The 23,224-nt window shown below is 29.0% G+C and overlaps 3 protein-coding genes across 7 annotated transcripts; all 3 read right to left on the bottom strand.

The window, feature by feature from the left end:
* Positions 1 to 344: 344 nt before the first annotated feature.
* LOC107064030 (FMRFamide-related peptides) lies at positions 345 to 3,122 on the bottom strand. Its single transcript, XM_015316281.2, has 3 exons — positions 2,987 to 3,122; positions 1,536 to 1,903; positions 345 to 930 (listed from the first exon to the last, which is right to left on the bottom strand). Exons 1-3 carry the CDS (start codon positions 2,987 to 2,989, stop codon positions 807 to 809), a joined length of 495 nt encoding a protein of 164 aa, XP_015171767.2. The 5' UTR covers positions 2,990 to 3,122; the 3' UTR covers positions 345 to 806.
* A 3,126-nt stretch (positions 3,123 to 6,248) lies between these two features.
* rk (G-protein coupled receptor rickets) lies at positions 6,249 to 16,669 on the bottom strand. Of its 5 annotated transcripts, XM_015316578.2 has the most exons (14): positions 15,600 to 16,669; positions 12,611 to 12,682; positions 12,415 to 12,486; positions 12,235 to 12,303; positions 11,997 to 12,140; positions 11,657 to 11,797; positions 11,341 to 11,406; positions 11,085 to 11,228; positions 10,903 to 10,974; positions 10,525 to 10,817; positions 9,836 to 10,018; positions 9,573 to 9,767; positions 8,554 to 9,468; positions 8,278 to 8,477 (listed from the first exon to the last, which is right to left on the bottom strand). In XM_015316578.2, exons 1-14 carry the CDS (start codon positions 15,830 to 15,832, stop codon positions 8,413 to 8,415), a joined length of 2,664 nt encoding a protein of 887 aa, XP_015172064.1. In that variant the 5' UTR covers positions 15,833 to 16,669; the 3' UTR covers positions 8,278 to 8,412. The 5 variants fall into 5 exon arrangements, with proteins under 5 accessions (XP_015172062.1, XP_015172063.1, XP_015172065.1 ...); XM_015316576.2 differs by having other exon boundaries at positions 6,249 to 9,468; positions 15,600 to 16,662; XM_015316577.2 differs by having other exon boundaries at positions 6,249 to 9,468; positions 9,836 to 9,958; positions 15,600 to 16,660.
* A 1,580-nt stretch (positions 16,670 to 18,249) lies between these two features.
* D12 (YEATS domain containing 2 homolog D12) lies at positions 18,250 to 23,111 on the bottom strand. The gene is made up of 5 exons (XM_015316612.2): positions 22,843 to 23,111; positions 22,585 to 22,695; positions 19,576 to 22,499; positions 19,396 to 19,469; positions 18,250 to 19,281 (listed from the first exon to the last, which is right to left on the bottom strand). The coding sequence occupies exons 2-5, from the start codon at positions 22,679 to 22,681 to the stop codon at positions 19,164 to 19,166; spliced, it is 3,213 nt and encodes a 1,070-aa protein (XP_015172098.2). The 5' UTR covers positions 22,682 to 22,695; positions 22,843 to 23,111; the 3' UTR covers positions 18,250 to 19,163.
* Between the last annotated feature and the right edge of the window lie 113 nt (positions 23,112 to 23,224).

Below are 23,224 nucleotides of genomic sequence, written 5' to 3'. Positions count from 1 at the left end.
AGATCATTTTCATGAAGATTCTGATTGGTCGAGATCATTTTCATGATATTTCTCTTAAATTATTAATTAAAATGAAAACACAGAATTATTATTTTATTAAATATAATAATATTTAAATATATATATTTTTAACGTAAATAATATTTATAATTTATTATAAAAAATGTATTTTTAAATTTTAAATAAGACGAAATGTTGCATGCATTTAGAGCACTATAGAAATGCATCGCATAGGCAGCGCTATCTATTGAGAGAAGAGAGAACATATGCAACTATTGAAATATACATTTTTTTTCTTTTTTTTTTTTTTTCTTAATACATATCGGGTACATTTAATACAACAATTACGTTAAATATTTTTTTATTGTAACATATGTTCAATTATTATTATTATTATTATTATTATTATTTAATAAATATCGAAAGCGAATATATTTCAAAAATAATTTCTATTCGAAGATGTATTTTACAAATATGAACATATTCGCTGATGCTAGTTCTTTTTTTTTCAAATAAATAATTCATTTATACAAATCAATTGAAAATTTCACAAAGAAAATAAATAATAAAATGTCAATTTTTTGTTTCTATCAATTGATTTAATTGTTTGCATTAAAAATCATAAGTTTTTTTTTTGTTTTTGTTTTTGTTTTTGTTTTTAGCCGTACATTTTTTCGAATGTTTTTTTTGTGTTTTCTTTTTGCCGCAAAATTACATAGAAGTCGCGTAATATGTCGAATATATAGTACCGCATTTATGTATGTATCTATGTGTGTGTGTATGTGCGTGTGTGGTTAGTAAATGTTTCAATTTATTCGTTCTCCTATTGTATTACAAAAACGTAGTATCCTTGGTATGTAAGATCGTTCGTCCTTGTTACCACTCGTTGCAGCCATTAACATATCCGAACATATTGAGTATAATTCGTTCCTGGTTTAAAAAAAAGAAAAAAAAAGAAGAAAACATTTCGTTTAGAAATTGTATCATTTAAATAGAAGTAATAATTATTATTTCCAAAATTATAAAATAAAATGTTTAAAAAAGAAAAACAAACGATTAATTAAATCGTATAATCTAATAGCGATTAATCGAATTTCCACTAGTTTACTAGTTTTATTCTTTTAATTAAATGTTTATCATATAAATACTGGGACTAAGTAATGTTGAAATATATTAATTATTAAAACAAGAACTAATTAATTTAATGTAGTAACAATTATGTAATTTTATGATTTTGATTTTGCATAAAATTATCAATATCAATAGAACAACTTTTAAATGACTATTAAAATTATCGAATACTATTGTTTTGATTTTTATAGATTATAAATTAAAGATAATTTAAAATAATATTCATTGTTTTCTATTTATTATAACAAAAGAAGAAGAAGAAAAAACAATAGAAATAAAGTTTAATTTATTTTTTGTTTTTTTTTTTTTTTTTTTTAAATAAAATCACCAAACTAGATTTGCACAATTTCAAATCATTTGAGAGTTTGATCAAGTTCTTGCATAAAATTTTGTCGTACAATTACCTGACAATATTTAAATTGTTCGATTCTTCGTAGATTCGACCAGGATGAATATTTTTTATATCCGATCGACCAAATCGAATAGTAATATCCGGTGATTTCCATCGTGGATGTCTATCAACTTTAACTTCTTCCGTTTCACTGTCCATACCACCATTTTCTGATTGACTACGGCCAAATCTTATGAATGAAGAACCCATGTTACTTCGACGTTCCTTCGAATCCTGTCCATCGGAATTGTCGACTCTTTGTCTTTTTAAAACGTATTCAAATTCATTTAATTTGTCACCATCGAGTGATGTTACAATTGAAGAAGATACCATACATTGGAAGCATATACAAATCAGTATGTACGTCGATAAAAGAGATCTCTGTAATAAAAATATATTACAAGTTTTACTTGTAAACTTTGAACTTTGTTGGTTCATTGTTGTTTTTATATTATAAACTCCCGTTTGAAACTTTACATTTGTTTGTAAAAAAGAAAAGAAAAGAAAAGAAAAGAACAAACCAAAAAAAAAAAGAAAATCAACAACAAACGATAAAGTTTATTTATTGTACGTGTTTGCGAAACTTTGATAATCTCTTAACGTTCTTACGAATTTGTATTATTTTTAAACAAAAATTATTACACTTAAAAGAACTTTTTTCTTCTACTTTTTGTTGTTTACTTTTCTTTTTCACTTATCGCAAAATACAAAATACAAAAAGGTACGTAGGCGTACGTATTCTCTTCTTTATCGTTGCGATCTCTTGGGACCTACTTAGATAATTCAATCTAAACTTATTTGTGAATAAAACAATACCGTCTCTCTAATTTAACTTAATGTGCATATATCTATATATACAAGAATATTATCAATTAACATAATTTATAAGATAACTTTGTATCATAGGTTTGAAAATTATTAACAATATCGATATAATCAACCATCAGGTATTATATTAAATGACAGAAATTTGTTATGACGAAAATTGTCTGACATGAAGCTAAATAATAAGCACAACTCGAGAATACTATATATTAAATGATATTTAAGCTCAGCAATAAACTAAGGTAAACGTATCTTGTTACGTATAATTTCTATTATTAATTACTCGGAGACATGTATGCGCGCACCCCCATGTTCATATATTTAATGACATGAAATCGGATCTAAACTGTCTATAAATTAGTCTATATATATACACACACATATTAATCTAAAGTATCTCGTGTTTAATAAAATATAATTATTAAATATAAAAAAAAATGATAAAAAGTATAAATAAATATCTAACAAATATATTACAATACTTATAAATAACTTCTTATACCCCGTTACACCATAAATAATAATAAAAAAAAACAGATTAAAAAAATAAAAATAAAAGTATGATAAAGGGTACAAAGGAATGCAACAAATATTTAAAATGAACAAAAAATCTAAAATAAATGAAGACAATGGACTTACCATATTGCAGATTAAAACTGAAGTCTTGATAAGGGATGTTAAAAGTATAAGCCTATCTCCTTCAGGATGTTGTGTTGTAAGCTGTTGGTGGTTGTTGTTGGAATGAGCGTCCTGGTGTAGGGATGACACTCTTTATATAGGGATGTACCCTCGGCGCAGCCACCAAACCACCCTGCTGCGCTGGATAGGAGATAGGTTCACCTGACTTATGATTGGCCACGCGTACAACACGATACCTCTACATTATTTTGATTCAATTATACCGCTGACTACCAACCTACGTAATATCCTTTATTATTTATGACTCTTGGCAAATAATAATCATCGGGGGTATCTAACATGGATATCCACCCGGGCCAAGGAGAAATGACAAGGAGACTGTGTCATCCCTATCCTTTCTTTATGTTTTCCACTTCATTCAAACTCTGACACGTTTATGTACGCGAAACCATACAGAAAAGCACTTACCGGCTCTTTCATGAATCCCGAATGATGTGCAACAGGTAGGATTGTCCTTGCTGAAGTAACAGGTACTCTACTAAGCTTACCCCCTTTTCTCTCTCTCTCTCTCTCTCTCTCTCTTTATCTTTCTTTCTTTATTTCTCTTTTTTATGATTGTATTCTTGATAAAACATTTACCTCGTTAAATACACTTTCCAGTATTTTTATTTAGGTCAACAGTGCATGAATAAACAACAACAACAACAACATAAATTAAATCATGATTTTTTTAAACCAAAGACGATGGGAACATATCGAGAGTACATTTTTCATATTTTAAAAAAGAAAAGAAAAGAGAAAAAATGAAAAAAAAAAATAAAAATAAAAAAAATACGAGATGTCGGAGACTTTATTTGATATTTTTTTTTCCCAACTTGTCTTTTTGAGATGGAAAAAGTTCGAGATAATCCACAAAATGAGACCTTGAACGAAGAAGTACTTCGTAAAATGCATTTCTAATGGATTGTACGTTGGAAAATAATAGCAACAGCTGTTGACAAATATAATCCATTTTTTTGTCCACGTATTTGTTCATTTATCTACGTTATTTTGAAATATTACAATTAATGATCGTTGATTAATTAGAAAAATGACAAATTTTTGTATTTCATCGGTGTCTTTTTTTTTTTTTAAATATGATTTATCATGGTTACCAACAAATTATTTCTTTCATTTTTTTTTACAAGTGATGTAAATTTAATTTTGAAGTTTTCATTAAGCACAAATGACATTTTTATATTGTTAATAACAAAGCTCCAAAAAACGATATTATATTCATATAAAGAAAAAAAGTTTTATGAATAAATGCTCTCTAACACATTAATATGTATTTTTTCTAATACGAGTCTATTTACATTCTCAACAAAATCTTCTGTTCTTTTAATTAATCTTTCTGTTCTTTCTGTAATTTTAACATTAAAAATCTTACCTGAATTTATTAAACATTAATTAATATTTTGAAATATAATTCGAACGTGCAAAACTTGAAATATCACGAATTGTATAATAATAATAAAAAAAATAATAGATTTACAACACTTGAATAAAAATACTCGACAATAGTACATAGCAATTGAATGGATTAATCATACTAGGAATCTATTTTGATGGACCAAAATCTAACGTGACAATAATTTCAGTAGTTACAGTAGCCATCATATAAGGCGGCTGACCTCAGACGCCATCAGTTCATCGGCTTAAAACAGATTATATACCCCCATACATTGTCACACCCTATACAAGGAATATATACAATGCACGTAGCTCAGATTAAGAAACCTAACATTTTTCAAGATCAGGTACCAAGCATTGTTCCGTCATATAGATTTATATACTTCTGACATTCCAATATATGTTAGACAATCCGGATAAAAATGTTAAAAATCTCATGAAATAAATCAAAATTCATGAATAAAATCTAACGAAAAATATGTGATTGATCATCCCCTTATACTTGTTAATTCAAATTTAACCTTTGTTTACCACACTTGATACAAAAGACCCAGACACCTTTTTTTGCAAACTTCAATCATTTTTCTCAATTGTTCAAGTTTGATAATTTTTTTAAATATATTTAAATTTAATTTAAACCTATAAAATCTATTATAGTCATTTTAAGTAAGTATTAAAGAAGTCTGAAAAAAATGTTGAAATAAATCTATGCAATAGTTTGTTTTTTATAACGAGTTTTCTCGTCTGGGTCCAAAAGACCCGGGTGTGGTAAGCGTGTTGCTCCAGGAAGGAAGGGTGGTAAGCAAAAGTGTTAAACATATTTTTCCAATATTATAAACATTTTATCTGTATATTGTATAATAATAATTATATAATTGAACGATTTTTGGAAATAATATTTATATCGTAATTATTTAAAATGAAGACAAATGAATTAAGAAAATAAAGTTAAAGTTGGTTTATACAATTTTGAATAAAATTTTGAGACAAATTTTGGTTTTTTTTTTGATTATTCAAAAGGGATAAATGGAGAAGGGATCGATTGATTTTTGTTGTTTTCTTTTCTTCTTTTTTTAATGAAATTTTATGATAGTTTATTTTTCATTTATATTTGTCTACATCTTAAATGTAGAAGATAAATTTATTGGCACCCTTATAAATGTAAATTGTTTATCCTTAGAATATTGTTTACAATACGACATTTTGTTCTTCTTATCACCCATTTTTCTTCGTTATAATATTAATTTAATCAAACACGTGTTTATTAAAGAATTAATTCATTATTATTATTATTATTATTATTATTCCTAAAAATAGTTATGGCAGCCTTCAAACGTATTGTAAACACGTACGTTTGCTTTCGTTTAAATGAGAATTATTTAAACGTTGTCATGTGCAGGATGAAATTTGGTCATTGTTATTACTATTCTTGAATTATAATGAAATAAAAACGAAAGAAAGAGAAAGAAAAAAGAAAAGAAAAAAAAACAAATAGAAAAAGAAAAAGGGGGAAAGTGAAAGTTTCTTTTATTTTTGATACAACGGTGTCTAGTAAATATGTGACTAGAATAAATTCATTTTCAAAATTTACTGTTACGATTTCAAACATTTTCTTATATATATATAAATATGACGACGAATATTAATTTCTTAAATTATTAACCCCTTGAGTATTGAATTATTTGCAAATTTTTATGTATACACAAACAAATTTAATTTGTTATTGTAATTATATATGGATTAATATGTCAAAGTAATACATTTTATTTGAAATATATTTATACTGATGATATAAATATATATATATATATATATATTTTTTTTTGGCAACAACAACATTTTAATTACAAAATATTAATAAATATAATAAATTAAACAAAATACCCAAGAGTAAGCAGCAGATGACTTGTCTCACTCGTCAAATGTACCCAAAGGGTTAACTCTCTCTCTCTCTCTCTCTCTTTGTACGTAAAAATTAGAGAGATAATTTTTTTGTTTTTTTTTTTTTTTTTTTTTTATTAAATAGAAATATTTAATTCACTTTTTATTACATTGCAATAAATAATCGGTTGATCGTTAAATAATGTGATTCCTTTTTATCGTAACTTTGGCTGCAATACAAAGTTTAATAACATTTCGTTATTTCTTCTTTTAAATCATTATACCATCAATGATTCATTCATCTTTCATTTCAAGCATTTTAATACTGAAAGAAAATTAATTGACGAATGCGCATAAGAAGAAGAAGAAGAAGAAGAAGAAGAAGAAGAAGAAGACAGATGAACGATATTACATATATACAACATTCATTTACTTATATATTATTATTCTCTCTCGACTTTTTTCTTGTGCATAAACAGCAACATCCCGTACACATGACTTTTATCGTTGTAATCGATTGAAAAAATACATTCACGACAATATGAACGTATAATAATATTGTTTATATTATAATGTGTCTTAATTATTATTATTTTTTGTTTTTTTTCTTTTTATCAATTCATTTTTATATCGCGATAAATACTATAAATATATTTATACATAATATGGTTTTTTCTTTTGTTGTTGTTGTTGTTGTTTTAATGCATCGTATCTAAAAGAAGCAACAGAACATACATTTTTATTGATTATGATATTAACATTTATGTCTTTGTCATGGATCCTAAGAGAAAAGGGTTTGTGTTTCATTTAAAAAAAAAAAAAAAACAATGCACACAATCTGGGATATTAAATAATATCAATAAAATATTAATCATTATTAATATTCTAATATCTCTGAGAAATTATTTGGAAAAAAAAATAAGAGGAAAAACAAAGTTAAATGCTTTGTTAAAATATGATTGAAAAAAAAAAAAATACATTATTTGCAAGCTGATAAAAATCATTGTGTTATGTCCCAGATTGCATTATTATTATTATTATTATCATTATTATTATTATTAATATTATTAATATTATTATTATTATTAGCGCTCGCGCATGTTGGAATGCTTCTCTTGATATTATGTAGTAAATAAACTGCTATCAGTCTTGTAATATGAAAATACTAACAACATGAATTATCATAGATATAAATTCGTATTTTTGTTTTGTTTTTGTTTTTTAACACTTTAAATCATTTATATAACAAATATTTTATATATATAACAAATGCTCGAATTGAGCGGTGGAACTATATTGGTATTACAGTCTACTCCGTTAGAATATTATACGGTATTTGACTGAATTCTAGCCATCGTTAAAATTATTCGATAAGGTCTATATTATTTAAGTAATAATATACCAACGTTTGTTTATATTAATATTTGGGGATAGGACGAAGATAATAATTTCAATAAAATCGTATTTCTTGTTCTCTCCCTCCCACCCTTCCTCCCTCCCTTCCTTTCTCTCTCTCTCTCTCTCTCTCTCTCTTCATATATGCAAGCATAATATGAAATCTTGATCTTATCCCTAAATATTTGTAAATAATCTAAGCGATAACGTCGACTCCTATAAAAAATCGAAAACGCATATTATATGCTAAACGCTATTTTGTGAATTCGGATAAAAAACATGGCAGGTATCTCGTTATTTATTCTTAATACTGAAACGTGTCTCGCATCGTTCCTTATTTAATAATAATTATGTTATCTATTTAGGTACAGTACTTTCTTCGTCTTGCTGTTCGCTCATTTCAGCAGCCGAAGGTATAGTAGCCAACAAACGTACTGCTAATCTAGACGGTGAAGCTGGTGGTTCGGGTTCTTGAATCGCAAGTTGTCGCGTCAATCTTGGCTTAGGCCTGATAGGTCTTGGAGTGTTGCGTGCACTGATCTCTAAGGAGGCTGTTGATCTTGACATACGCCACGTACTGGTGCTGGCGGTAGCTGCTGAACCCGAGGAGTCATTACGGGATGAACTAAGGTTGGAATCTTGAGATGGTTTCCTAGTTACCAACCAAGATGATGTTCTTCGTTTGGGATCCAATAATCTCAACGGTATACCACAATGATGAGTTTGTCTCCAGGAGTCCGAACGAGATGAAGAGAAGTTCTCGCTAGAGGAAACCGATGAAGCACGTTTATGCTGTTTCTGTTGTATTTCAGCGATTTGGTAAGCGTAGTGATCGTTACGTGTATAACGTTGTCTTTGATCAGCCGCGCAAGGCCAGAGAAATCTAGTTCCCCACCATCGATAACTGGGGCACTGGCTCGTTTCCAATAGTTTCGAAGTGCAGACGCATGGTGCTTGATGTTCCTTAGAAGATCTGTCCACCAGACTATTCGTATTAGCTGGGGTTTGGCGATTACTGAAATTCGAACTATGCCGACATCTGCCGATTCCTCTTGTAACGCGGGACTCTTCTATTGCTTTGCATATTAAAATGCAATCCTTTTTGAATTGTTTCGTTAAAATAGCATATAGAAATGGATTGCAACAGGAATTCAGTGGTAAGACGAAAACAGCGAATACCTTAGCTTGCTCTAAGGACACTAATTGTAGCCCGAAAGCTGCAGTAAGCGAGAAAAATGCTATTGGTGACCAACACAAAAAGTCCGTGAACACAAGTAGTGCCATACGTTTAGCGATACGAGAATCGTTTGAATTCCATGCTTGCGAGCCGCGTATCGCACAGTACATTTTCAGATAACAGCCCATTAAAATTAAAAATGCTACTCCATTGATGAGCATTAGAAAGACTACGTACACTAAGGCTGCAGTGCCACTAGTCTCAAATGGTAAACATATTGCAAACTTCCTGTAATCGGAAATACCAAAGAGCGGTAGACTAGCCATAGATGTGGCAAATCCCCAACCGATCGTCATGATATAAACGGCATGCTTTAATGAAAGTCTTTTATTAAGATGCATTGCATGGGTTATTGCATAATTCCTTTCTAATGTGATCACAGCTAAAGTATAGACGCTCAATTCGGAACTTAGGACACCAAGAAATCCTGCTAATTGACATCCTGCCGACATTTGCCAAGGTATTGCATACATTTTGAATTCTCCTAATGTAGACGCATCAAGCACCGCCAATAAACCTATAACATGTTATTTATTTATTATTTTTTTTCTTTTTAATTAAATTTTTATATATAAAGTTTATAGGAAATATTTTGATTCTTTTATTATTTTATTATCTTACCTAGATAAACACCCATAAAAAAATCAGCTGCAGCTAAGTTGCATACTAAAAATCGAGGTACATCCATTTTACTTCGGGAAAATATCAATACGAATACAACAGTTCCATTTCCAAGCATGGCAAGTAGAAAAACTATCCAAACTCCGCATCGTAACGTCCACCAATCGAACAAATCTTGACACGGCAAAAAAGGACCTAAAAATATTCATTAAAAATTAAAGTCGTATATATCACGATGATGCAAAAGTAATAAATTTACTAACCAGGTTGTGGTAAACATTGTACATGAGAAGGCACTGTTTGTTGTCCCGATGCTGCATTCTGTCCAATTTGTTCCTCAATGTAGTCCTCGCTGTAGGGAGGTACGTTGCCGGAATATGTAAAATCTGGACCAAAGTTATCCCAAAGTTCGTTTAGTTGCGATCCAAATTTATCGCTCAAATTATCTAAAAATTATTATTGCTATGATACTGATTTGACTGTTATGTTACCAATTGAACGCATGCAAGACTTCTTCAATTAGAGTATTTGTATTTCTTGTTTTATACAAAAGTGTAACAAGAACTGTGAAATTGATCGAAAATGTTAGTTGTATTAATCAATGAATTTTACATTAGTTTGATGTATTAGTTTAACATTTCTGATGAATTATTTATTACTAAGCGGCTTACCTTTTAACACATTTTATTTTATATCATGCAAGATGCAAACCTTAGTAATTCAGTTGGCTGTGAATTATAAATTGTGATAAACTCTCATCTTATTTCTATTAGATTTATGACAATTCAGGCGTACAAATGATTTTGTGTAAGCGTATTGAAATAATGTGCATAAATGTACACACATATATATATATACACACACACGTATTCTCGATAACGTATTCTCGTTTCATTCACATTTTAAATGAAAAATAAAATAAAAAACAAAAAGAAACATACAAATGACTTACTTAGATGAGGCCAAACATCCCCAAAACTGGTGTTCCATAAAGTCATGTCGAATTCGTTATCCGTAGGAAATAAAATAGATTCGCGTAATGGTGACTGTGTTACGGTGTCTTCTATCTCGATCGATAGAAACGAACAGCAATGATAAGCGTAGGAAAGTACCATTGTTTGTACTCGTGGAAATTTATCCGGTGATGGGAATTGTCTTAAAGCTGGATTGTTAAAAGTTTTCAGATGTAACAATCCTGAGAGTCCGTTAACTGGTAAAGTTGGGAATACATTGTTTCCAAGATTTCTGAAAAAAAAAATCAAAGAAAAATAATCAATAATGTTAAGAAACGTTTTTAAAATTGTATTTCAAGATTTATCGGCACACTTACAAATCCTCCAAATGTTCTGTCTCTGTAAACGCACCTGGATCAATGTAATCTATGTAATTACTTTCCAAATCCCTAAAAGATAACTATACATGAAACGTGTCAACAGTATTTGTTGTCAATATTTATATTTTATATTCACGAATTGATAAATAATATTGAAAAGAAAGAACTTAGCAACTTACAAAACTTGAAGTTTCGATAATCCAGAAAATGCATCTCTCGAAATTGTTTTTAAATTATTATTCGCTAATAGAAGATCATGTAACATGTTCAATGTTTTAAATGGTGCATTGGATAACGAGGAGATCGCATTGTTTGCCAAATCTCTAAAACAAGATTGAAAGACAAATTAATCATGTAAAATATGAATAATAAATGAATGATTTAATATAATAACAATAATAATAATTTGAAACGCAATATAACTCACGTACTTACAAGACGCGAAGGTCATGGCAATTTCTTAAATTTGGGATTTTTGTCAAATAATTCGATTTCACATCGCTGAAATGAAAATACATTACATGTTGATGTGTGGGCTCTAGTTTCTTCTAATGTCATTGTGCAATAAGATGAACAGAGAGAGACCTACATTTCGCAAGCCGTCTAGTAAGAGTAATCAATTTCATTTTCGATACAAGCACAGATGGATTTATGCGAAAAGTAATTGAAAATATCTTCCTTAAGAAATAATTGAACATTATTAAATAATTAAATGAATGCTGTGTGTGTGTGTGTTGTTGATAAAACTTACAAACTTTTCAATTTTGGACATTGAATGCAAAGATCAGGTGGAATCGCTTTAAGCCTTGCCCGATCTAATTTCAAAACCTCTAAAGAACTCGTTCCGTTGAGATTAGGAAAAATTCTCATTTCTTTTACGTCTGACAATATCCTATAAACACATTTTTATTGTTTTTTGTTTGTTTGTTTGTTTGTTTGTTTCATTATATTTCAATAATGTAAATTAACGTTCAATCGTATTTTATTAAAAATCACATTTGGTTAATCTTTCTTATATATATATATATATATGACGAAGTAAAATGAAAATAAAATCATTTTGATTTCGCGAATAAAATACATGTACTTACAACTTACGAAGTTTATGAAGATTTTGAAATGTATTATCGTTTATTTGTTTAATCGGATTTCCACGTAAATCGAGTGATATTAAATTATCCATACTTTGAAATATATAACCGTCGAGTATTTGTACCTTGTTGTTGGAAATGGATCTGAGAAATTAGGATAAAAACTATTTTTGATTATGTAAGTAGGTACGACACGATTATATTAAGAGCGTATACGAATTTTCCAAAAGGAACTTACAAATCTTCGAGAGCATCGAGTTTCATAAGGGCGATAGGAATTTCTGTTAAATAATTATCATCGAGCTCCCTGAAAACAAAACAAAAAACAAAACAAATATAATTCGGTTATATTAATTGACAAAAAAAAATAAATAAATAAAATAAGAAAAGAAAAAATCGATAAAATTGAAATACTTACAATACTCGAAGATTCGTTAAATTGTCAAATGCATCTTCGTGGATTGTATATAGACGATTACGTCGTAACGATCTTGAAAAATTTTAACGATTAATCATTAGTTCGTAATAATGACATATCAAATAAATGAATGAAATATTTATCAATGAAAATATTATTATTAATTAAGAGTATATATGCGTGTATATATACTCACAAAAATTCGAGATTAGATAGTAGATGAAAAACATTCGCTGAGACACGTGTTATGTTGTTGTTCGTCAAGTCACTGAAAATAAATTAACAATATATATTTTTATATAAATATATTATATTTAATATATAATATAATAAACTATCCCCTATCTTTCAAGTTGAATGAAACTGCACACAGTGTGCAAAATTTTATTCAAATCGATTCGGTAGTTTAGGAGTCCATTGAGGACAAATACTATTATTAAAAATACTATTATCTTCAAATATTTATACAATATAATCAAAATTATAAAACGTATCTATAGTTCTATGATCAAAAAGTTATACGAATATCAGAACGATATAAATAATTCTAAGCCGAACAACCTTCCTGTTAGAGCCCGTTATATCGCTGGAATCTAAATTTGCAGAAATGCTCGCAGAATTGTCGCCTGTGCTTAAAAGATAACTTTGAAAAATAAAAAAAAGAAGAGAAACAAAAATAACATAATAAAGTAAACTCTACGTAATATATAAGGTTATATATAATATTTATATATAAATACGATTCTTTATATATATATATCATATTATCTTTTTATACACTTATTTAAATATTTGTGAAAATAAATAAAATTCAAATCGTATTATTAATTTGAATTTTTGTCTACGTACTACGCGAATCAAGTATAGTCTTAAATTTATTTTATCTCTCTCTCTCTCTCTCTCTCTATTTTTTTCGTCAAACTAAAAAAGGACAATATTTTATAAAATAAATAAAATTCAAACCGTATTATTAATTTGAATTTGTGTCTACGTACTACGCGAGTCAAGTATAATCTTGAATTTATTTTCTTCCTTTCTTTCTTTCTTTCTTTCTTTGTTTCCATCTTGTCAAACAATTAAAAAAGACAATTATTTTGAGAAAAAAAAGTAAAAGAGAAAGGAATCATTAAGATTGTAGCATCATTGGAATTAATTAGTTTGCGGAGAATGAAAGAAACGTGAATAGGTATAAGGTTGGTTACGTTGAAGAAGAAGAAGAAGAAGAAGAAGAAGAAGTGTCACGACACATTCGTCAAGTACGGCCGTGACCTCGCGCTGAAATATTTCTCACCGATCGACCGACATCGGTCTCGCATGAATCATTTTCTTCGTTTGCTCGTTTTTCTCGAACTTTTAAACAAAAAAACAAATCGATATTTTCTTTCCCGTATACTCTTTTAAGTAATTCAAATATTGTTTTTTATTTTTGAAAATGAAACAAACACGTTAGAAACGATACATAAAAAAAAAAAAAACATACAAACTTTATATGCGACAATTTTTACAGTAATCGATAAGTCCGTATATTTATTGACGTTAGATCTTAGACACAAACAACGTCTTATTCGCGTAATCTGATATAAAATTGTGCCAAGCATAACGGACATCTAACAATCCTAAATATGGCAAACAACTAGTTTAACCAATTCCATAATTTTATGATCTTTATTTCGCAACAAATGTAAATAACTGTAGAGAAAAAACTCTTGTAATCGTATAATTATTAAAAATATAAAATTACAAACTAAAAGAAATAATAAATAATATTAATTGTACTCTTCAATATTAAATAAGATATTTAATATTATTTTCAACGACACATACACACAAACAATATAATATAATCAAATACATAATAGAAATAAAAGAATGTATTTTTTCATTGATAAATAACCTAAAATTAATGAACAAAATTTATATTCATTTTTATATTATAGGTAATTGGTAACTTTTCTATATAACTTGACCTAATTAGGATTACGTGTTGAAATAGAGATTTTCGATAATCACGGATGGAAAATTGGAACATTGCTTTGATATACTAATTTTATTATTGGAAAATGAATTTGGAATAAACCGATCCTTTTTTTTTTTTCATTCCCTTTTCATCATTCATCGTGAAAATCGTATAGACGTCTACAAGCAGAAACGTTCTTTCATTCCAAGCATACTTTCTTTCAGTTCCATAATTCGTACACCGCGAGCAACTTAAAGGAATAATAATTTCGACACTCCTTCGAATGCTGACTTGTATATAAAAATTGAAGTTTCGACAGTCATAACTTGTAGATATCTTTCAGAGAAACTTTTAAAATTAGCTCGATCATAAAAGAAAATAAAGACGAAAAGAAACATTACGAATAATAATTTGAGAATACAAATTCTCACATGATTTTACAACGCAACAACGCGTTTTAAAACGAAGAATAATTAATGAATTAAATTGAAATATCAAAATGAAAGTAAGAAAAGTAAATATATTTTCTCTTTAAACAAAGACAAAATTTATAATACGATTTAAAGATGAATAATTATTGCATAAATAAAGTTTCATTTGATTTACATTAATGTTGTTCTATTTACTACGTGAGTATCGAAGCGCGCAATATTTGAAATTGTTCTCGAACGTGGTTAAAACGTTTTTCGAACGATTCGATATTTTTCGAAGGTTAGAAACATCATCGATTATCGATAATTATTTAAACGTGATATCAAAGGAAATAGAAAGAAGAAAAAAACAAAACAAATAAAATAAAATAACATAAATAATAAACAAATTTGAATGAAAAGAAAATATGGATTATTTAGACACGCCTAGAGAACTGCAGGAGGACATAGAACTTAAAAAATGAGAATTACATGAAAGATCGCGCATTCCTCTCGGCGTCATGTATTCGCGTCGTTCGAGAAAAAAGCCAGAAAATAAAAAGAAAAAAAAAGAGCAAGAGAAAGCAAGAGAGAGAAAGAGAAAGAGAGAGAGAGAGAGAGAAAAGAAAAAAAAAATTCGAGCATACTTCGAGAAGGCGCGCTTCGAAGGGCGACTACTACTACTACTATTACACTACAGTAATAAAAATGACAGGACAGGATGTAACAGTTAAAACGCGCGACTACTATCCTCTTTCAATCTGATAGATTTAAAAAAAGAAAATAGATCTATCTATCTCTCTATTTGGAATACTTGCAGTTTAGTAATATTAGCCGGTGATCGTAGAACGATGCTTTCGAAAGACCGGCTCTTTAAAGCTGATACAAAATTTGGTCCACGACATATAAATCCTCGCCCATCCGAGGTGACGTTACAAGTCTCCATAGTAGTTAGACTTTGAAGGATGATTTCGTCCTGAGCGTGAGTGATACGACAGAACAACATCATCGCCAGGACGATTGTAGTTCCGTATGAAAAATGTAAATGCATCTCTATAGAACACTAAAAAAAAAAAAACTTATAATCCTGGACAACCCTTCTCTTGTCTTCTTTCTTTCTTTCTTTCTCTCTTCGTTTTCTTTTTTCTTTTCCTTTCTTATCTCTTTTTTATCCTCGATATCGTCAGAAACTCTCTCACACGTAGGCCAACCGCCTGCGGGCCGGCCAAAGGAAACGAATTCCGAGCACGCACGAATGAATATTCCTCTTCGCGTTTCTCCGCTCGAAATATAACCAAAGTAGCAACAGCAATAGCAACAGCAAGTAACAGTAACAGTAGCAATCTCCTCCTCCTCCTCCTCCTCCTCCTCCTCCCAAAAAAAATGTCTATCCTCGCACACGACACAACGAATTGACCGAATCTAACCGAAATGAAAGAATCCCACCGTCGAACGGATTATTCGTCCCTCTTTCTCGATAACGAATGAGAAAGAAAAAAAAGAAAACATGAACTATTTCCTAAGAGACGACGATGGCATACGATATACTATATACATAATATATACGACCAACAACCACCACCACTATTATTACCACCACCGACCACCACCACCACCACCACCATATCACCACACGAGTCTGTCACTCACACCGTGCTTACATACATCCACCCACCCACGACGTTGTACGTTCACTGACTGTCATCTCAGTGTGGTGCACGACGAGTGCGAAATATCCTGGTGGAGGGGATGCTCCTACCTACACTGATTTTTCCTCTCTCCTTCATTCGATATACGTGTGGTGTATTATACCACTGTGCACCACGCTTGGCCTTTCTTCGACCCCCTTCCGCTCACCACACACCACACCCCCCCATTCTCCTTTCTCACTCTTTTTCCCTCTCCTTCTTACTTTCCTCGCACGCGCCAATTCCAACTAGGACCAATCGACTTTCTCCCTCATCCTACTCTCTCTCTCTCTCTCCCTCTCTCTACAAACCTTGCCTCAAGATGATTGTGAAGCAGCCCGCGAGAACTCAGACTCCCCTCGTACCTCAATACATTCACGTATTATACTTTACATTCATTTTTCTTCCTTCATTCTTGCCAAGGAAAGAAATACCCAAGGGATGAATAGTATTCCCCCCCCCCTATTCACTATACTCTCTTATTTCAGAGTATCCACCTACTATAAATGTTTCTTTGTATTGAGCTAGTAATTGAATGTATATATATATACAAATTTATATATATATATATATATTATGTCGAATGGATGAAAACAAAAATGTTACCTACTTTTATCGTTATTTATTTGCTTCTTTATTTATCTCTCCGAATGTATCTATCGTATAATAAAAAAGAAAAAACAAAATGGCGTACTTATGTACGAGCTAACGCGTTTATTTATTTTTAGGGTAATGTAAAAAAGATGACAAATTTTTGTCTTATCTTCCCGTGTGTAAAATAAAAAAGAAAAAAAGGGAGGTGTTCTTTCCAAAAAAAAAAAACAAAAAAAAGAAAAAAGAACTGGAGAGATCCAGAATACGACGAGACCATTTCAAGTTTCTTCGCGTTTATCTCTGACGTCATAGATCGTTCGTCTTCACCCTATATATCCCGCGGAATCTCGGACGCGTAACCTCGGATTCCGTTTCCGATTCCGATCTCATACATAAGCGCAGATCCTTCATTTCTACAGACTATGTTTCGTAAGTTTATTAGCTGTATTTTAAGTTTCTACGATGACAACGTTTCTTTATTCTTAGAATTAATAAATATTAATATCATTGAATGATGCATTTTTATTCTACCTCCTGTATATCTGGTCACGTGATCATGATCGATCGATTTTTCATCCCTAACGATTTTCAACAATCGATTATTGAATTCGAACGAAATTATAATATTTTTGATTTATATATTTAAATATGTTGATTGTGATTGAAATCAAATTGACAACAATATTATTATAAATATTTGTAAAAAGTTATAATTTTGTGTTTTCTTTCTTCTCTCCCACTCATTTTACAGGGCAAATGTAAATAATATATATACATTCGAACAAGATTCGATTAACAAAATTCTAATGATAAAAAATGTAATGGGAATTTTTGCTATTGTTAATAATGTAAAAATAATTCTTTTTCTATTGGGGATTGGTAAAAAAAAAAAAAAAACATTAAATTAAGCGATACCAACATAACCAAGGACGTGGGAAGATAGAATTATCTATACTTCTCACATAAGAGTATTGTTATTAATACGATTTTTCTGTATAATTACTTTTGAAAATTATCTTGATTATAAATGGTATTTAATTTATCATCACCTATTCAAATTTCTCTTTGATATTGTAATTGTCTGCATATTTTCTTGTTAGCGATTACATAAATTTTTATAATAATAATAATAATAATAATAATAATAATAATAATAATAGTGATGTGAAAGCATAAATGAAAAATAAAATACTAAATGAAATATTACGAAATGATTGAACAAAAGTTATTTTATTACGAATCGAAATAAAAAAGAATGTTATTTTGCTTTTTGTTTTTAATTTTTAAATTTTATTCCCTTAGACTCTCGACAATGACGATAAAAGCAAACTTATTTTGAATGCAAGTCCAGTCGCATGATTCATCCCATTTTAAAAATGTTGTGTCTAGCCACAAGCTTTCACTGACTACTTAATCGTTGTTCGGTAGAAAGAAAAAAAAACAAAATCAAATAAAAAAAAAATGACGACAAAATATAATAATCATGTGTGTGATTAAAAATTATATTAAAATACTTAATAAAATAATAAAATAATATATATAATAATGTATGTGTATGTATGTATAGAAATGTCTAGTTATAGATAATATTTACATAACTTTGTTTTACTTATCATTTAAATAAAAAATTCATGTAAAAAACAAAGAAAATGAAAGTAACAAAATTAAATGCTAGAATGTTCAAATTTTCGTAATCTTTTCTACAAGTCCGTCATATAAAAATTCTACAATTTACAAATTGATCATTTAACTGTGGAAGTCCTGTCTGAAATGTTTACAATTATTAATCAATACAATTATTATTATCTGTACGTGACATAAATAGTCGTACAGAGATGTATCATTTCAATATGCTTAAATATTAAATTATTTCTAATGGGTATACATATTTTTTCCCCTTTTTTTTTTCTAAAAAGAAAAAAAATCTCTGTACTCTTGTAATAATACAATATAAGTATTAGTAACTCGTAATACTGTAAATATTACTTAATATCGATCTGTGCTATTGTTGGTCATCTTTAAAATATAAACATTCTTATTCGTTTTTTTTTTTACACCTCTTTTGTAATCCTGTATATCTAGAGCAGATAGCAATCTTAACTAATCCTCTTTACTAAGTTGAGCTCGCGAACCCAAACCTTCATTTGTAAAAATATCAAACTCCTCTCGACTCATCAAAGCAGAACGTACGTCATCCAGTGACAAAGTTTGTGGACACCTGTATATAAAATTATTATTTATTATGATTAGATATCACTAATATTTTATTTTAATTAATTATTATAATAAATTATATACAACAATAATAATAACAATTATAAAATATTCTTACTCTTTGCCATTACTCTTTTCCCAAGCTTTTACTAAAGACGTTCTGACAAGATCCTCCACAAAACATTCCATAGCCTGAAGATATAATAAATGATTTATTTTATATATATATTACATATTTAAAATAAAAAATAAAATTTTGTTATATTATAATTATAACATAAAAATAAATTAATCTTACTCGTATCATAACACGACTTGCACTACAATGTAGAACATTAGGAAAAGTTTCCTCTGGTTTTAACGTAATGCCAATACTTCTAGTTGTCTCGCAAACAAAATTATGCAACGGTAATAATTCTTCTTCTAAATTTAGGGATATAGTATTAGATTTTGTTACTTCGTTATTACTGCCAAATTTAATTGTATGTTGTTGCGTTGTTTTATTATTTTCAGTATCCTGACAAGTTAAAATGTCAATGTCTTCCTCTTGAGAATCACCGTTACTCGTTGAATTCTTTGATGCATCATAAGATGCTTGAAGCCACTTTTTAAATGCTATTGGTTCCGTACACGTTGACGTTGTTGCAGAAATCTCTGTACATGGTAATCTTTTTGCTCCACTTGTTATTGTTGTTGAATCTATGCCAAAACAAGTACGTGTTGGTGTATATCCATACAACCTTGCCCAAAGTATTATCTCTTTCACTGACCATAATTTATCTTCCGCAGTTAGCTTTTTACGTAAAAATGATCTTACTGTTTTTGCTCGCCACCATTCATAAGCTGCACGTTTACCTACGTTATGATTAAAATATTCTTTCTCTGTAGTACAAGCATAAGGATGTAATCGTTTGTAATCTGGATCAGATGCATGTGGAGTAACAATGGGTATCCTACGTATGATAAATCGTAATAAACCTTCTACATCTCTAATTTTTACAGTTTCTATCGTTTTAAAATCTTTTTTGTATAAATCTTCTTTACTATGAAGCTTCCATTTATCTTTACCCAAAATGATTCTCGATTTTCCTATTTTACCATTATGATTCATTGGTTTTGTAAATGTTTGATCCTTTTGTAACGATGATGTTTCTAAATGTGAAGAATTTTTGTTATACAAATTTGCCATGTTGTAAGAAGCGTTATCTGCTATTTTCAATGCCGGTATATTAGAATTTAAATTTAACAAAAGACTGTTCGATGGTTTAATCTCCAAAATTGCATATTTATTATCATTTGTATTATTCGTAGTTGAATTTCCCGTTTGTTTGACTTGTTTCTTTAACAAACTAGTTCCTCTAGGAATAATTATATTCTTCTTCGAATTACCATAACTTAAACAATTGTTCGTATTAATTTGATTATAATTTTTAGCACATTTGGCAGTAGTATCTACTTTAGAAAGATATATATTATTTGTCTCTGTTGAATTACGTTTATTATTTTGTAAAATTAACATATGCTTTCCTGCAGTTGGCTCAAACGAAGGAGGTATTGTAATTTGTAATGGACGCAAAGTAGATTTAAAGTTCATCTGACATAAAGTATTTTTATTCGTCTCATTTATACTATTTCTAAAATGTTCTTTTTGTATAACTTCTTTAGTAGTGTTATTTCTAATCAATAATGACGATGATCCAACTTTTGTACATTTATCATTTATATTAGAATTATCTTCAACTAATTTTTCTGTATTTGTATTAAATGTACAATGCTGATTATTAGAAAATTGTTTTATCAAACTTGTATTATTGCCAGATAGTTCTACTGTCGAATTAACGGATTTCTTAATTGGACTATTATCTGATGAATGTTTTATAGTAATATTATTATCTACAAATAAGTTAGTTTCGTTAGAAATAAAATTATTTAAATAGTTATGATCGTGAAGAATAGAAAATCTCATATCTTCTAATTGTTTTGTATTAATGTTACATTTAGATGTAAGTGTATTATCATCATCTGTCGTAACTGATATTGCCTGTGGAGTCTCATCGATAGACTTTGATTTAATGACATCTAATTGTATTTGTGATTTCATATCACATAACTTATTATCTATATTAGGAACTTGTAAATTATTTTTTTCAAATTTCCCACTAATTGTATCAGAATCAATCGAAGTACTTGACTTCTGTGATTTTTCAATAATCATTGAATCAAAATTGTGCTCTTCATTGACAACAGATGAATTTATTTCTTCTTTAGAACTATCACAAATTTCTTTATCAGCTTGTATAAAAAGTTTTGGATCCATCGTACAAATCCATATGTCAAATACAGTTTCAGAACCTAACGTTTGAAGGCCAGTAAACGTAGTATCTAATTTGAGATTATGAATAATATTCATCGGTTTGTTAAGTGGATTTTTAAAATGTAATTGTACCCGAATCGGAAATTCGCCCCAACCTCTTCTTGAGAGATTAAATGGAACAGACGATACTTCGACAACGTCATTCGGTTGATAACTTGGATGTAAAAAAAATCTAACTTTACTTACAAAATCTTCAATTTTAGGAAACTCTTTACTACCTTTCACATATATCGTCCATTTATGACTGGCAGTATCTTCTCTCCATTCTTTTGGAATCCATTTGGAAATATTTCCAATCACTATGCGTTTTCTAACTTTATGTCTAACACCTCTAGAAGGACTCGTCGGTTCTGGTAATCCACTTTTTGGTGGTATATAACGGGGAATTTTTTTTGGTGGAGCATCATCTTGAATGCTTTGACTCTTAAACTGTATACTTGTATTACATTCCTTAGAAGATTCTGTTGTATTTTCAGTCTTTATAACATTATGCTCAGTTGTTGAGGCTTTTTTAGGAGAAGGAGGACACAAATATCCATTTAAAAATCTTGGATCTGTGGATGTTGATGGTACAGCCAAATCATTACACGATAGTTTAGGACTTTTTCCAATCAATTGTTTAATTGCTGGATGGATACGGGTTTGTTGCGTTTCACGAGTTTGAGAATTTTGACATTGTTTACGATTATAAAAATCGGTTATGACAACGTATCGTAATAAATGTAAAGTCTTCAATGCTTTGTGTAATCTTTCTTGAATTTGTAAGACTTCATTTTGTTTGGCATCTATTTCTTGTGAAAATTCTTTCTCAATAATGTCAGTTATTTTCTTTGTTGTTGTTGTACGAGCTAAATCAATCAACAAAATTCCAATATAAATGTTGTGATGCATTCATTGATAGTATGAGCAATTTAGCTTAAATTTAATTTTTACCATTTTCTTCGCAAACTTCTTGTAAATTTTCATCCGTTGATATTGGAATAGTATAATCAGGATCTTGATCGTCAAGTGAATTCTTCACGGTACTCATTTAGGGTACTTAAACTAAGAAAATTAAAAATTCACTACAAAATTAAACTATTAAAAAAAAAAAACCACGCGAATATTAAAAATTTTGATTATTATTTAAATATATTCAACTTTTAATTTATTACTATTATAATATACATTCATTGCTATTTATTATTTTACCTGTACACTCTCACAAATTTCGAGATGTAATAAGTGTATGTTAATGATGCACTTATGATACAACTTATAATCAAAAGTTAAAATATTATTTTTACATGTTTTTAAAATCATTAATATCATAATTTAAGTGTATACTTCAATATTGTCTTAGTTGCTCACTTTGTTTTAAATGCAATTATTTAAAAATAATTGTAAATAAGACAGCTGTAAAAAAAAAATCAAATTTAGGTTATTTTATGACCACTTCTGTTACATACAATTGTACACATCGATACACATGTGCATTAGTCTAGTAAAATTCTCAGTAGAATATAGTAAGGTAACCTTACTTCTCAAGATATTCATTCTTCATTCCTATTGGATGATCGTCTGGACAATATGA

This window comes from Polistes dominula, unplaced genomic scaffold (genome assembly GCF_049000335.1).
Source record: "Polistes dominula isolate Pdom_NZ unplaced genomic scaffold, Pdom_raw_medaka contig_77, whole genome shotgun sequence".
Lineage (NCBI taxonomy): Eukaryota > Metazoa > Arthropoda > Insecta > Hymenoptera > Vespidae > Polistes > Polistes dominula.
Note: the sequence above shows the minus strand (reverse complement) of the source record. Positions and strands in the feature narration are given on the sequence as shown.